Source organism: Elephantulus edwardii, unplaced genomic scaffold (genome assembly GCF_000299155.1).
Source record: "Elephantulus edwardii isolate Elephantulus edwardi_28Jun2011 unplaced genomic scaffold, EleEdw1.0 scaffold00129, whole genome shotgun sequence".
In the NCBI taxonomy this organism is placed as follows: domain Eukaryota; kingdom Metazoa; phylum Chordata; class Mammalia; order Macroscelidea; family Macroscelididae; genus Elephantulus; species Elephantulus edwardii.
The window spans coordinates 5,204,923-5,220,827 of record NW_006399879.1 but is presented as its reverse complement, the minus strand read 5'-3'; the positions used below and the strand labels follow the sequence as shown (position 1 = coordinate 5,220,827).

The window sequence follows — 15,905 nt, the reverse complement described above, 5'->3', positions numbered from 1 at the left end:
ATGATTTTGCTCATAGTATCTCTTTCAGTATTGCACCTCAAGGTTTGAATTTTTCTTTATATTCTTTCTTAGGATAGGGTAGATAAGCTACTTAGCCACCTGATGGGTTGGAATTTGTTGAATTCATAATTATACTGAATTAAAAGCTGAACTACAGTTCTATACCAGTTTGTCTCTGGAAAAAAATTTTCTTAGGTTTCATTAGTGTTGTAGAGTACTAAGTGATACCTTAACTGTTAAGCAAACATTTCTTTTAGGTGGTTTCCTAATATCATGTGACATTAGTTTTCATCTTTCTTTTAAAAAAATGCAGTGCCTTTATTTGTTGCCTAATAATGTTTTCTTTTTTCTCTCCTAGGTAAAATAATTAAAATTCTAAAATAGATCTTTTCCTTTCTCTATGGATTAACGTATTTGGACTTATGCTCTAATATTCAACGCTATAAATTTATATCAGCAATTTTTTTTAAACCTTCATAGTTAAGCCATGAGTTGTGGAAATGAGTTTGTGGAAACATTAAAAAAAATTGGTTATCCCAAGGCCGATACTCTAAATGGAGAAGATTTTGACTGGTTGTTTGAAACTGCTGAAGATGAATCCTTTTTGAAGTGGTTTTGTGGGAATGTGAGCGAGCAGAATGTGCTGTCTGAAAAAGAATTGCAGGCTTTCAGTGTTCTTAAAAAATCAGGCAAGCCTATCCTCGAAGATGAGGCACTGGGTGAAGTTCTTCAAACCTGTAAAACTTCCGATTTAAGGACGTATACCGTGGATGACAAAGAGCTAGAGAAATTAGAAGAAGAAGTTAAAATGCTGCAGAAATTAAAGAACCTAAAGATCCAGCGTCGGAACAAATGCCAGTTGACGGCTTCAGTAATCGGCCACAGATCTTTGAGGCTAAGTGCTAAAGAAGAGGAGGCCACTAAAAAGCTGAAGCAGAGTCAAGGAATTCTGAATGCCGTTCATGCTAAAATCAGTAATGAACTTCGGGCCATAATGGATAGTGTTGCAAAACTGATGACCTTCTACAGACCCTCTAATTTAGGACAAGGAGTGAATCCACGGGTTTTTTTATCTCAGTTTTCCTTGGAAAAATATATAAACCAGGAAGAGCAAAGCACAGCAGCCTTAACCTTATATACGAAAAAACAGTTCTTTCAGGGTATACATGAAGTAGTTGAAAGTTCAAATGAGGAAAATTTTCAGCTCTTAGATATACAGGCACCATCTATTTGTGATAATCACGAAATTGTTGAGGAGAGACGACTAGAGATGGCTAGGCTACAGCTGGCCTATGCTTGTACTCAGCATCAGCTAATTCACTTGAAAACAAGTAACCTGAGCATGAAGTCAAGTATAAAGTGGGCACAGGAGAACCTCCACATCCTAACCAGCAAGGTAAGCCCAAGAAATGACATGGATTCCTACTGCATTTGCTGTGAGGAATATAGGGTACAGGATCACTATTCATATGTGTGCATTTGAAAGGAGAACAGACGTCATTACACTCTCTTTTCTTTTTCAGTACTTAATTGTGATTGGTGTCAATGTTTCATACAAACAGATCCTCAGTTTGAATGGAGGGCAGAAATAGAAGTTAAACCCGAACCCCAGATTACTTTGTTAATTTTCAGAAAAGCACTTCAGTTTTCATTCTGAATTTTAAATTTATATGAATTTTAAATTTATGTTAATTTGGATGCAGAGTTAACAAATTTACTTTAAAGCTAATAATTGGATAAAGGGACTTTATGCTGTGCTGCCGGTATTTTCCTTATTTTCTCTGATTGGAACTTGGTGCTAATGAAGTCAGAGATCCACGTTTGGTGAGCTGGAATCCTGATTCCTAGTTGAGAATATGTAGATGCTTTGCCAGTAAATGGATTGGAAAGGTTGTTTTCTTGGCTGTGTATCCAGGAGATGATTAATAGAAATAAAACTTATTCTGAAACTGAACATGAGTTCCAAGTTAGTTGCTCTTTAACTGACCCGGCCTTGGATGAACGTAAGGAGTCCCATAATTCTGCTGAAGTGCTAAAGCCAACTCACAAAAAGAGTAACTGATGGGCGAATTGTATCTTGAAGAAAAGCCTAACTAACATACCTGTGCATTTGTTGACTTGTGTGCTAATTATTTGTGTTAATTAAACAGGTCAGGGTCTGTCAGTATTAGCCATTATTTAACTGTGTGTTATACATGTATGTATATGTGTAGTTAAAAAAATTAAACAGTTGTCAAGTGGTCACTGACTTGTCGTAACCCTCGTGGTACAGAGTAGAAGTGCTCTACGGGATTTTCCTGGCTCTGATTTTTAGTGAAGTCACCAGGCCTTTCTTCTGTGGCCTACTGAGTAGGTTAGAACTGCCAACCACTTATACCACCCAGGAATTTTTATATATGATAATCATTCACTCTCTCATTGCCAGTGAGCCAAAATCAACTTCGAGTGGAACCTCCATCCATTGAGTGTGTTGTCGTGCACTGTTAAGTCGGAACTGACCTATAGCTGACCCTCCAGTGGGTTTTCAGTCAGTAAATCATACTGGAGGACATTGCCCATCCTTCTCCCACAGAGTAGCTAGTGGATTCAAATCAGGTGCCTTCAGGATTGCAGTACAGCTTCTTCCCACTAGGTCACCAGAGCTCCCTTTGCGTTTAAGAGGCTGTAAATCACTTTGGAGATTACCTATCTTCCTCCCATGGGTCTGCTGTTAGATTTCGACCACCAGACAAGTATGGCCTTTAGATTTCAGCACAACCCCCCCAGAGACTACACCACCAGAACACTCGTATGTGTGATAATTAACAACTCATTGCCATTCAATTGGAACCAAGTCATAATTGACCCTCTAGTAGGTTTTCAGAGGCTGTACATTGCATGGAGGGGGGTGAATTTGTCTTTTTTCCCCCCTCCAAATAGCCAGTGGATTTGAACTGCTTGTCTTTGAGTTGGCAGTGCAAATCCTTATCCACTAGGTCACCAGAACTCTGAGTTTATGCTGATATAGAAATTTAATAGTTTCCTCTGGTCTTACTCTTGACTTAGCCCATATTTTTCCTTGACTTGAAAGTGTACTTAACAGAACATTTACTTTCTAATTTTTTTTTTAAATGGTGAGAAAAATTTGTATTTAGAATTAGCTAGCTGGACTCAGTTTAGATGATCCCAATTTTGTTGGCAACATCCAAAGCATCATAGTCAGGAGCAAGTCGAACATAGGCCGCCTTCTCTCCATCAGAACTAATCAAAGTGTTGACCTTGGCCACATCAGTGTCATAGAGCTTCTTTACAGCTTGTTTAATTTGATGCTTGTTGGCCTTGACATCCACAATGAACTAGTCAAGTGTGTTGTTATCTTTTATCTTCTTCATGGCTGACTCAGTGGTCAGGGGAAATTTGATGATGGCATAGTGGTCAAGCTTGTTTCTCCTGGGGGCACTCTTCCAGGGGTATTTGGGCTGCCTTCTGAGTCTCACTGTCTTAGGCTGCCGGAAGGTGGGTGATGTGTGGATCTTTTTTTTTCTTCTCTCCTTTTTTGACCGTGGACGCCCTTCAGGACTGGCTTCTTGGCCTTTAATGCCTTTGCTTTGGCTTCAGTTTTGGGAGGGGCAGGGGCTTCTTTCTTTGCTTTTGGCGCTGTCTTCGTAGAAAACACTTTGTAATATTTTGACTGACAGTTATATAAAATAAATTTATTATGCCAGTTTTCATTGAGTATATTCTATAATCACCTAAAATGAACAGTGAAAATAATTTTTAAAATGTCTCAACTTTATACCTGTAGTTTGAAATGTAATTGCTTTTCTTTCTTTAGGCAGTTGGGAAAGAAAATTTGGATGCTAAAATTTCAAGCTTGAACAGTGAGATTCAGAAGCTTGAAGAACAAATCACTCATATGAAAAATGAAAGTTTGCCTGCTGTAGTAAAAGAGAATGCACAGTTACTGAATATGCCAGTTGTAAAGGGGGATTTTGATCTGCAGATTGCTAAGCAAGACTATTACACAGCAAAACAAGAGTTGGTTTTAAATCAGTTGATTAAGCAAAAGGCATCATTTGAACTTTTACATTTAGCATATGAAATTGAGTTGAGAAGGCATTGGAACATACACCGGCAGCTTGAAAGTTTGGTTCAAGAACTTGGTCGAAGTAGCATGAAACTACAGCAGCGACTGGAAATGCTTAAGGATCCATCAGTATCTCAGCAGATAAATCCAAGGAATACTATCGATGCCAAGGATTATTCTTCACATAGGTATGCTTTTATCATTTCATAAGTATTCTTCAGGTTTTTTTTCTATTTTTGTACAGTATTAGAGCTTGAATGAAAATTTTGGAAGTTTATAAAACCCTTTGCACTCTTCTTCTTTCATCTTATTTTTTCCCTCCTTTTAAATTTTTGCTCCTTTTCCATTCATGTTTGACCTAGATATACCTCTTTTAGAGCAGATACCTGTTAATCAGTGGAAGACTGAGTGTATTTGAGGTCTTCTTCCACTTAAAAAAAATTACCCTTGAGTCATTTTAGACTCGTGGTGATCCCATGTCCCTTTGTTGTTAGTGTCACCCAGTTGACTACCACTCTACTGACCCTATGCACAACAGTTGGGACCCTTGCCCATTGTTACAGCCACTGTGTGAGTTTCTATGTGAGAGTCTCTTTCTGTGACCCTTCACCTTTCCCAACATAATGTCTTTTTCCTAGGCATGGTCCAATCTGACAACATGCCTAAAGAACGTGAGGCAAAGTTTCACCATCCTTGCCTCTAAGGAGCACCCTGATTGCCCTTCTATCAAAACAGACTTGTTTGTTCTTTTGTGAGTCTCTGGGATAGTCAGTATTCTTCTCCAACACCACCATTCAAAGACATCGGTTCTTCAGTCATCCTTATCCATTGTTCAACTTGGAGATCCATAGGAAGCAATTGAAAATAGCATGACTTGGAATCAGGCACGCACTTTAATCCTTAAACTGACATCCTAGCTACTTTGGAGAGCTCCTTGACAGCAGTTTTTCCCCAAGTCCTAGTGTTGTTAGATACTGTCAAGTCGATTAAAACGCTTAGCTAATCCTGTGGACAACAGATTTGAACCTTGAATACTAAGACCATTGCCACAGTCACTGTGTCATTCCTTTCCTAGCGTGATGTCTCTCTCCAAGGACTGGTTCCTCCTGGAAATAGCCCTAAGTAAGTGAGATGAAGTTTCACCATCCTTGCCTCAAAGGAGCACTCTGATTGCACTTCCTTCAAGACAGATTTGTTCTTCTGGCAATGTGTAGTCCTCTCAGTACTCTTTGCCAACAAATTCAAAGGCATAGATTATTCTTCAGTCTTCTTATTCATTGTCCAACTTGCAGATGCATCGGAACCAACTGAAAATACCAAAGCTTGCATCAAGTGCACTTTAGTTCTTAAACTGACATCTTGCTCTTTAGCACTTTGGCAAGGTTTTCGACAGTGGATTTTTCAAGTGTAATACAACTTCTTATTTCTTTTGAGGATAAAATAAATAGTAATGATAGGGGAGCTCTGGTGGCCTAGTGGCAAGGAGCTGCACTGCAGTCCTAGAGGCGCACGGTTCGAATCCACCAGATGCTCTGCCGAGGAAGGAGGGGCAATCTCCTCTTGTACCAGTCAGATCTGATTTGACGGTACACACACACACACACACACACACACACACACACACACACACTAAAAAAAATAGTAATGATAGATTTATTAGGAAGTTACATCTCCAAAGGGACAGACCATCCTCCTTCAAAGGAGATATGGAGGGAAGGCCCTAGCTTTTGATTTTTTGACTGTTTATACCAAGCTGTTGCTTGTAGATCCAAGTAAAATGAGATATTTTGTCAGCTTTAATCTTTTCTCCATCCTTCTATCATAATGTTGCTTATTTGCCCCATTTGAAGATTTTTGTTTTCTTGGTGTTGAGATACAACCTATATTGAAGGCTATAGTCCTTGATTTTGTGCACATACTACAAGTCGTCTTCACTTTCTATAAGCAGAGCTATATTATCTGCATAACACAGATTGTGCATGAATCTTCCTCTAAGCCCGATCCTACAGTCTTTTTCATATAGTCCAACTTCTTAATATACAGATTGAATAGATATAGGGAAAGGATACAATCTTAACACACACCTTTCCTGATTTTAAACCATGTGATGTTCACATGTTCTGTTCAGCAGGCAGCTCCTTGGTCTTTGTGTATAGGTTTTGCATAAGCACAGTTAAGAGTTCAGGAGTTCTTTTCTTCTCAATGTTAGCCATAATTTATTTTAATTCACATAGTCAAGTGACTATACATAATCAATAAAACACAGGTAAATATCTCCCTGGTAGTATCTACTTTCAGCAATTATTCACCGGACATCATCAGTGATAGCCCTCATTCCATGACTTCTTCTGAACCCAGCTTGGATTTCTGGCAGTCCTTTGTCAATGGACTGTTCCAGCCATCCGCAATATTATATTTCCATGTAAAATTAATGATATTGTTCAAGAATTTGTGCCTTCTTTTGAATCACTTTTTTGGGGTGAACTGATATGAATCTCTTCTATTCATTTGGCCAGTGGCTTTCATATGTTTAGACAGAGACTGATGAGCATTTCCAGGCTTGCATTTGTTTTGATTGAAAACCTCAGTTGATATTCCATCAGTTCCTGGGGCCTTAATTTTTTTTGCCAGTGCCTTCAGTGCAGCTTGAACGTCTTCCTTTAGTACAGTTGGTTCCTAATTGTGTATTATTTTGGGATATGATTGAGTGTCAGCGAATTTTTTTGGTACAGTGATTTCCATCTTTTTTTGATACTTCCTCCACCAATCAGGATTTTTTCTGTAGAATCTTTCAGTGTTGCAACTTGAGACTTAAATTTGTTTTTTTAAACCTGATGCTGACTGTGCTCGTCTCTTTAGGTTTTCTACCTCTAGCTCCTTTCACATTTCACTATAATGCTTTACTTTGTCTTCTTTAACTTTCCTTTGAAATTTGTTCAGTTCTCTTTATTTCTTATCATTCCTTCCCTTTATTTTCGCTTTCCCCTCATCCCTTTAGGAACACTTATTAAGATACTTCTTTTAGGCTTGGGGCAGGGAGTGTAAAGACTACAGCTTGGTTGGTATTGGTGGGAAGGATGTTGACTGCGTTTCGAAAGTATAGTTGTAAGCGAGCTCTGGTGGTCTAGTGGCAAGAAGCTACACTGCAATTCCAGAGGCACACAGTTCTAATCCACCAGTTGCTCTGCTGGAGACTCGGGGGTGTGTGTGTATGTGTGCAATCTCCCATACCAGTCAGATCCGATTTGGTGGTACGCACACATAAAAAGAATAAAATAAAATGGAAAAAAAAGTTGTAAATGGGTACTTTATTTTTATGGCTACTTAGGTGAATAAATGAGATTGAACATTAACTTTCAGCTTATTCTGGAAATCTGAACAATTAATGTACTGGATACTAAGATTGGAAGGCTAAAGTGGTTGTTACACACTGTTGAGTCAGAACTGACTCATAACTGACGATCCAGTGGGTTTTCAGAGGTTGTAAATCACAAAGGAGGAGAATACCATATTTCTTTCAAGGAACAACTAACTGGTGGCTTCAAACACTGTGCCTTTGCGGTGGCATTGCAGATCCTTTCCTTATCATTAGGCCACCAGAGCTCTTTAAAATAGTTATAAACCTCAGAAATCTGGATCCTCTGACTAATTTTTCTTTGTGACCTAGAGTAGAATAATTTAATCTTTTATATCCTTATTAATAAAATGAGAGTGCCATTGGTGTCAGAGCTATATGAATGGTGCCTCCTGGAATTGGACAGTCCCCATAGGACCCTAAGTGGCCCAGGCCTTGAACTCATTTTCTCAAGTCTATTGCAACTTGTTAAAAGAAAAAAAACATTGAGAAAAATTGCCGTATGTGTGTGAATTATACTCTGAGGTTTTTAAATGACCTCATGGATCATCAAGATCATATTTTATCAACTAGATGGGTATCAGAAGATTGGAGTAGCAGATTGTTATCATTAATTATTAACTCCTTATTTAGATTTTGTAGGGTTTTTTCCCCCCAACGGAATAAGTCATTATTAAGTTCCCATTTGGTGCATGAATTTAGGCTATATGGCATACATAGAAAAGTGTGACTTTAACTAGCCCCCCTTTAAAAAAGAACATTTAAAAAAAAAGAAAAAGAAAACTTCCCTTTGTATTTCAAGTGAATCATTTAATGCGAGTGAGGCTCAGTTTGATGTTACTATAGTATTAATAGTAGAAGTAAAGAACTAGAAACATTTTCCAGTCTACTGAAAAGGGTACCAAGATAAACTAACCTGGTCGTGTAACAACAGCTGATCAAAGAGAATTTGGAAGAAAAATGTGTATTGGAAGCTGAGGGTTCATTCACTTGAAGTCAGAAAAATGTTCAAGAAATTAACTGGCTCAGAGTTAAAATGAAAAATTGAGAGAGGAGTAAGTCACAGCTTGGGGAAAAAAATTCAAGAGTAGAAGACACGAACAGTTTGGTAGTGTCCTTAGAATTGTGAGAGCACTTTGAGCTACCTGAGTGGCCTAGAAGCTCACGCCCCTCTGGATAGAAGTGCATTAAAGTGGTAGGTTCTCCAGTGCACCAACTGTATTTTTAAGTAAAATTCTGGTATTTGTACCTAGGATTCTGAAGCTTTTGTCTGACATACTTTGGGAATGTTGCAAGGAGTGATTGGTCCTTGGCGAAGGACATCGTGTTTGGGAGAGTGGAGGGACGGCACAGGAGAGGAAGACCCTCGATGAGATAGATTGATTCTGTGATTGGGGTGGTGGCAGTGAGTGTGTTGGAGATGGTGAGGTTGGCACAGAAGAGAGCAGTGTTTAGGGCTCTTGTACATAGAGTCGCTATGAGTCGCAAGCAACCCTGCGGCACATAACAACAATATAGAAGAAAAAAGCAGCAAGGAGAGAATGTCAGTTATATAGGACATAAGATGACTTGGCAGTCCTAGAATTCCCAGTTCCAGTCTTTTTCTTGAGGAAAAAGACATCGTGACTCAGTCCAAGGCAACACTGGAGGCACTGCTACTGATGACTTGTTATAAACAGCAGGTAGCAGTCAAAGTATTGAATCCTGACTCTGCTCTTTCATCTGTTTAAAGAATACATGGGATAATAAACTGCTTCTGATGGCCTTTTCTCAGGATCCTGTTGCAAACAGTTGCACCAAACTAAAGAAGGTGAGAAAGTTTTTGAAGATGGTATCTGCAGCCTGTCACTGTTCATTGTCCAAGTGCCACCAGTACACTTTCTCCAATCCCAGAGTCTATACCTGATTGGGAATTTTTCATTCTGGATTCTGATTGAGGAAAAATATTGAGGTCCACTGGACTATAAGGAGGACCTTTCAATTTCTGTATCTGAGTTATGTGCATGTCCTGGAAAGGTACCTTCCCACTGGCTAATTCACATGCTGTAATCCCAACACTATAAATAGTGACTTCACATTATATCCATGTAAATCCTGTGAATATAGCCATTTTGGTGGAGATAGGTCGAACCCCCTTACAACTCCAAATATTTCTTACTAAAATTTCACTCATCCCTTCAGGAAAGTAAGTCTTTGAGAGGTGACTTGCTAATCCCATAGGCCATTATTGGAGTGAATGTCTCAGATGGGGTGAGCTGCCCTTCCTTCATCTGGAGCAGTGAGCTCCTGAGCCAAGGTTATCAGACCAAGGGCCTGCTAAAGCCTTAGGCACAAAAAGCTCTACCACAGCAATGACAAAGAAGAAGCAGACTACCTCACACCAGACACAAGACCAAACCAAAATGTCACCCAAAAAGTGATCATAACAGTATCAGTGGATTAACTGAAGCCAGACAATCAAATGGAATTTTCCGACACAGAATTCAGAAGAACAATCACTGAATATTTTTGATGGATGAAAGACAAAGAATTATAGGACTCTGCAAGCAAAAACCAAGAGGAACTTAGAAAAACAACAAAAACCCAAACCCAATTCAAGACAATGTAGGTAAAATAAACAAAGCATTAGAAGCTTTGGAAAAATAAGAAACTGCAATCCAGAATATAAGGACCAATGTTTCAGATGTTGTCAGCATGTTGGAGGGACATATGAACAGAGTTGAAGAGATGAAAGACAGAACCAGCACAGTACAAGATAGATTTATCAGCACTGATCTGATAGAACAAAAAGCAGACTCAAAAAAGGAAGGAAAAAGAAGAAAGACTAAGAATAATGTGGGATATTATTAAGAGGAATAACATGCTTAATCGGAATCCCAAAACAAGAAGAAGCAAGTAAAGGCACTGAGAAAGTTGTGGAAGATTTACTAGAAGAAAACTTTCCAGGCATAATGAAGAAAGAGAATATATATTCAAGAAGCTGAATGAATTCCATGTAGAATAGACCCCAAAGGAAAAGCACCAAGGCGTATCATAGTCAAATTTGTCAGAAGCAAAGATGAGAATTCTGAAAACAGCTAGGGAGAAACAAAGAGTAACCTCTAAGGGAGAGAGCAAATAAGATTAAGTGCCAATTTCTCAGCAGAAGCCATGTAAGCAAGAAGACATACATCATACTCAAAGAATACAACTGTCAACCAAGAATAGTGAGCAAAACTGTCCATCGTATATGACAGATCAAGGTATTCTCAGAAAAGCAGAACCTAAGGGAGTTTGTAAAAACAAGACCAGAGTTGCAGGAAGTACTGAGAGAAGTCCTTTTCTAGAGATGCCACAGAAAGCAGGATGGACCAAAGTAACTAGCAACAGCACTGAAAGAGTGCAACAAAATGATCGCAATAAAACCGTGCCTCTCAATTATTACACTGAATGTGAATGGTTTAAATGCATCATTGAAGAGAAAAAGAACAGATTGGATAAAAAACCAAAACCCATCAGTATGCTGTCTACAAGGGACACATCTGAAAAGTGAAGATTAATACAGACTAAAAGATTGTAAAAAAAACATACCAAGCAAATAGCAACCAGAAAAAAGCAAGAATAGAGATACTAATCTCTTATAAAATAGATTTCAGCACAAAAACCATCATGAAGGACAAGGATGGTCATTGTATAATGCTTAAAGAGTCGAGAGAATGAGAACATAACCATAATAAATAAGTATCTACCAAATGATAGTACTGTAAAATACACACAGCAAACATTAAGAGAACTGAAAAAAGAAATAGACAACACCACAATAGTAGTAGAAGACTTCAATATACCACTCTCAAAAGATAGCACTACCAGAAAGAAACTCAACAAAAATGCTGATGAATTAAATTACACATGCACTAACTTGATGTCATAGATACACATAGGCTAATGCCTCCAAAAAAGCATAGTATACCACTTTCTCCAATGTTCATGGAACACTCTCCCTTATAGATCCCATTTTAGGTCACAAAGCAAGCATCAATAAATTTAAAAACAGAAATAATACAAAGAATCTTCTCAGACCATAATGCTACAAAATTAGAAATTAATAGCAAGAGGATAAAGGTGAAAAACATATATTTGGAAGCTGAACACCACCTTGCTTGAACAGGAGTGGGTACTAGAAGAAATAAAAAATGAAATAAAGTTTCTTGAAACAAATGACAATGAAAACACAACTTACCAAAACCTCTGGGAAATAGCTAAAGCAGTAATTAGAGATCAGTTTATAGTAATAAGCAGACATATCAAAAGGAAAGGAAAAAATGATAATTGATTCTTTAACCCAACAACTTCATCAAGTTGAAAAAGAACAGCAAGAAAACCCAACCCTCCTCAAGAAATCAAAATTATAAAAATTAGGGCAGAAATAAATGAAAACAAAAACAGTTGAAACCTTCAACAAACTGGGAGTTGGTTCTTCAAAAAGGTCAGTAAAATCGACAGACCACTAGCAAAACTAACAAAGGAAAAGGAAGAAAAGACAGAAGTAATCTGAATAAGAGATGAAAGGGGCAATGTCACAAAAGAACCAAATAAAAGAAAAAGGTTAATAATGGAATATTATGAAAACTATAGGAAATGGACAAATACTTAAAAACTCATATCTACCTAAACTGACACAGACCAAAGTAGAAGACTTGAACAGACCTATTACTAAAGAAGAAGTTGAACAGGTCATAAAACAGCTTCCAACAATAGGAAAAAGCCCTGGACCAGATGATTTTACTAGTGAATTTTATCAAGACATTCAGAGAAGAACTCACCAGTTCTCTTAAGTATTTTAGAAAATGAGAAGAAATTCTAGACTCATTCTGTGAAGCAAACATATCCTTGATACCAAAGACATCATATAGAAAACTATAGGCCAGTATCCCTCATGAACATAGATGCAAAAATCCTCACTAAAATCCTGGCTAATAGTATTCAACAGTATATAAAAAAAATAATTTGCTGTGATCAAGTGGGATTCATAACAGGTGTATAGGGATGGTTCAGCATAAGAAAACAAATCGGTGTAATTCATTACATTAACACGATTCTATCATTTAATGCAGAAAAGGCCTTTGACAAAATCCACCACCCTTTCCTGACTAAAACACTCAATAAAATAGTAATAGAGGGGAATTTCCTCAACATAGTAATAAATATATGTGCAAAACCGAGAGCCAACATCATTCTCAATGGTGGAGAGATTAAAAGCATTCCCTTTAAGAACAAGAACTAGTCAAGTATGCCCACTATCATCTGTCCTATTCAATATTGTATTGGAAGTCTTGGCAATAGCAGTAAGGCAAGGGAAGGAAGTAAGAGGTATCTAAATTCACAAAGAGGAGGTAAGATTCTCTCTATATGCAGATGATATGATAGTAAAATTAGAAAAACCTAATGTCTCAGAAAGCTACTGTGCATCGTTGACCAGTTTAGCAAAGTGGCAGGCAGGATACAAGATTGACATACAAAAATCAATTCTATTTCTCTGCAGTGACAAGAATCCTCTATAGTGTTGTTAGGGTTTTCAGAGGCCTGTTATTTGGGAAGTAGGTGGCACATTCTGTTTCCTAGTCTGTCTTAATCAGGAAGCTCCATCAAAACCTGTCCACCATGGGTAACCCAAATGGCATTTACAGAGCAGTAGCACAGATTTCAGTTTCACAGCAACCCCAAGTTAGTACAGCAAACCGACAGACAAGTTCTGTACCACTTAGAACAATGTTTTCTTCAACCACTATCATCACAACAAATCAACAACAAACACAAGAGCCCTATTCAAAGAAAATTACAAACTATTACTGCAAGAAACAAAAACAAACCTAGAGAAATGGAAGAATATACCATGCTCAAGGATAGGAAGACATAGTATTGTGAAAACGACAGTTCTTTCAGAAGCAATCAACAATTTTGGTGCAATCCCAGTACAAATAACCAATTCCATTTCCCTCCAAATCTTGGAAAAGGCAATTTCTAGTTTAATTTGGAATGGAGAAAATAACCTGAATAAGGAAAACACTCCAGAATAAGAGAAACAAGGTAGGAGGCATCTCACTCCCTGATTTAAAATTCTACTACATAGCCATGGTGGTCAAGACAGTGTAGTACTGGTACAGTGGCAGATACATAGATTAATGGACTAGAATAGCGAACCCAGAAATCAGCCCCATCTACTTATGGTCTACTAATTTTGACAAGGAGTTGAAATCAGTGAAGAGGGGAAATGAAAGCCTCTTTAACAAATTGTGTTGGAAAACTAGAAAACTCAAGCAAGACCCACACCTCACACCATACACAAAAACCAACTCAAAGGGGATTAAAGACCTAGAGGTAAAAACAAGGACTATAAACTTCATCAGATAAAAGCTTGGAAGAATTCTAGAAGCCTTAATCACAATATAAATAGTCTTCCAGGCATCTTGCGAAACCTACAACCAGGAGAGGATAAAATAGATGATGGGGCCTTTTAAGAATTAAATTGCTATGCACATCAAAAAACTTTTCAAACAGGGTATAAAGGAAAACAACAGACTGGGGGAAAAATATTTGGTAATGACGTATCTGATAAGGGACTTGGATCTAGAGTTTATAGAATATTTCAGGACCTTAACAAGAAAAAGGTAAACAACCTGGTCGCAAAATAGGCCCAGGACCTGAATAGACACTTCACCAAAAACATTAAGATGGCAAACAAACACATGAAGAAATGTTCAAAATCCCTAGTTCTCAGAGAGATGCAATAAAAAATTAACTATGAGGTATCCTCTCACCCCAATAGCAAAGATCAGCAAAGCAGCAAACAACAAATGCTGGCGAGGTTATGGAGAGATTGGAACCCTTATTCACTGCTGATGGGAGTGTAAAATGGTACAACCACTATGGAAGGCAGCATGGTGCTTCCTGAAAAAGTTGGAAATAGACGATTTGACGCAGCAACTCCACTACTAGGAATATACTCTAAAGAAACCAGGGCTGCCACCCAAACATATATGCACACCCATGTTTATTGCTGCATAATTCACAACAGCAAAGAGATGGACACAACCCAAATGCCCATCAATAAATAAATGGATAGTAAAAGTATGGTATAGTCACACAATGAAATACTATGCAGCACTGAAAAACAAGGAACTCATACTGCACAGTGTGACTGACCCTTAAGAATATTATGCTGAGAGAAATATATCAGTCACAAAAGGACAAATATTGCATAACTCCACTGTTACAAAATAGTGGGGGTTGAGGGGAAACTAAAAAAGGGGTAAAGAATGAATAGTGCGTTAGAACAGATGAAAGAAAGAATTGGTAAAAGGAACATATTAAGAATGCTTATAATGATTTGGCATTGTATATACTTCAACAACCCCGAATGAGAGGTACATTGCAAAGAGGACTGGGGTGGGGGGAGAGGGAGGGAATTGTTCAACAATGAAAGAATAGTAAAAAAAAAAAATAAAGAACTGAGGGAGGTTGGAAAAGGGGATAAAATGTGCAGCGATGACTAAATGAAAATTAACTTCCGTAAACTTGTCAAAATCACAATTGAAATTATTACAAAGAGAACTGTGGGTAGGGAAGAAAATCCAAATCTTCTGTAAAATCTTGTTAAAATCACAATTAAAAAGTAATTTTATATCTTAAATTTTGGAGATGAGAGGAAATGGAGATTCAGATACAGTAGTTAAAAGGTATTTTTATACTAAAAAAGGGTTGAATTTTTTTTTAATTTTCTTTGAGTTGAGCATGACTCATAGTGACCCTATGAACAAAAGGCCTGAAGCCTTTCTAGAACTTTCATTGTTTCTCAAAGTTCATAGAGTTTCAAGAGGCATGATGCTTAGGAAGTGGATGCCACTCCTGCTTCCAAATAGGGTAGCTGGAATAATTTCATTACCTTGATAAAGAAGCATGCATTTTTATACATTGTTGCTTAGCTATTCCCACAAATCTCCCAATACAGTGAATTGAGATTTTGAAAACTGCTGATTTGGAAATATTTTCTATTAATTTATGTTTTCCTATTCTAGACTTTACCAAATTTTAGAAGGCAAGAATAAGAAAAAAGAACTGTTTAGAACTCATGGAAACTTGGAGGAGGCAGCTGAGAAATTGAAACAGGATGTTTCCTCATTACGAGATCAGTTGGCAGTATCTACTCAAGAGCATGCGTCTTTCATGTCTGGCCTGAATAATGACGTGGATATGCTCTGTGATGTTCTCTATCAAGGAGGAAATCAGCTTCTGATTACTGATCAGGTAAGTGCTTGCCAGACCAGTTATCAGTGCTTTAAAAAGAAATGGTAACAAATCCCATTGCCCTGATAGAAAATTTGTTTTGCATATTTCTTTCTAGTGTGTGTACATATTTATAGTTTTTGGGTAACTTTGACCAGTGTACCTAGTATTTTTTTTTATTTTATTGCTATTTTAATGAAAGCTTACAGAAAACTTGGAATT

The 15,905-nt window shown here is 37.6% G+C and overlaps 1 protein-coding gene across 1 annotated transcript in view; it reads left to right on the top strand.

The window, feature by feature from the left end:
- Nucleotides 1-487: 487 nt before the first annotated feature.
- HAUS3 (HAUS augmin-like complex, subunit 3) overlaps nt 488-15,905 on the top strand; it is a 28,496-nt gene continuing 13,078 nt past the window's right edge. Inside the window, exons 1-3 of the mRNA XM_006893605.1 lie at nt 488-1,396; nt 3,815-4,254; nt 15,476-15,704. Of these exons, the coding sequence (XP_006893667.1) occupies nt 488-1,396; nt 3,815-4,254; nt 15,476-15,704 (1,578 nt within the window). The remainder of the gene's footprint in view (nt 1,397-3,814; nt 4,255-15,475; nt 15,705-15,905) is intronic.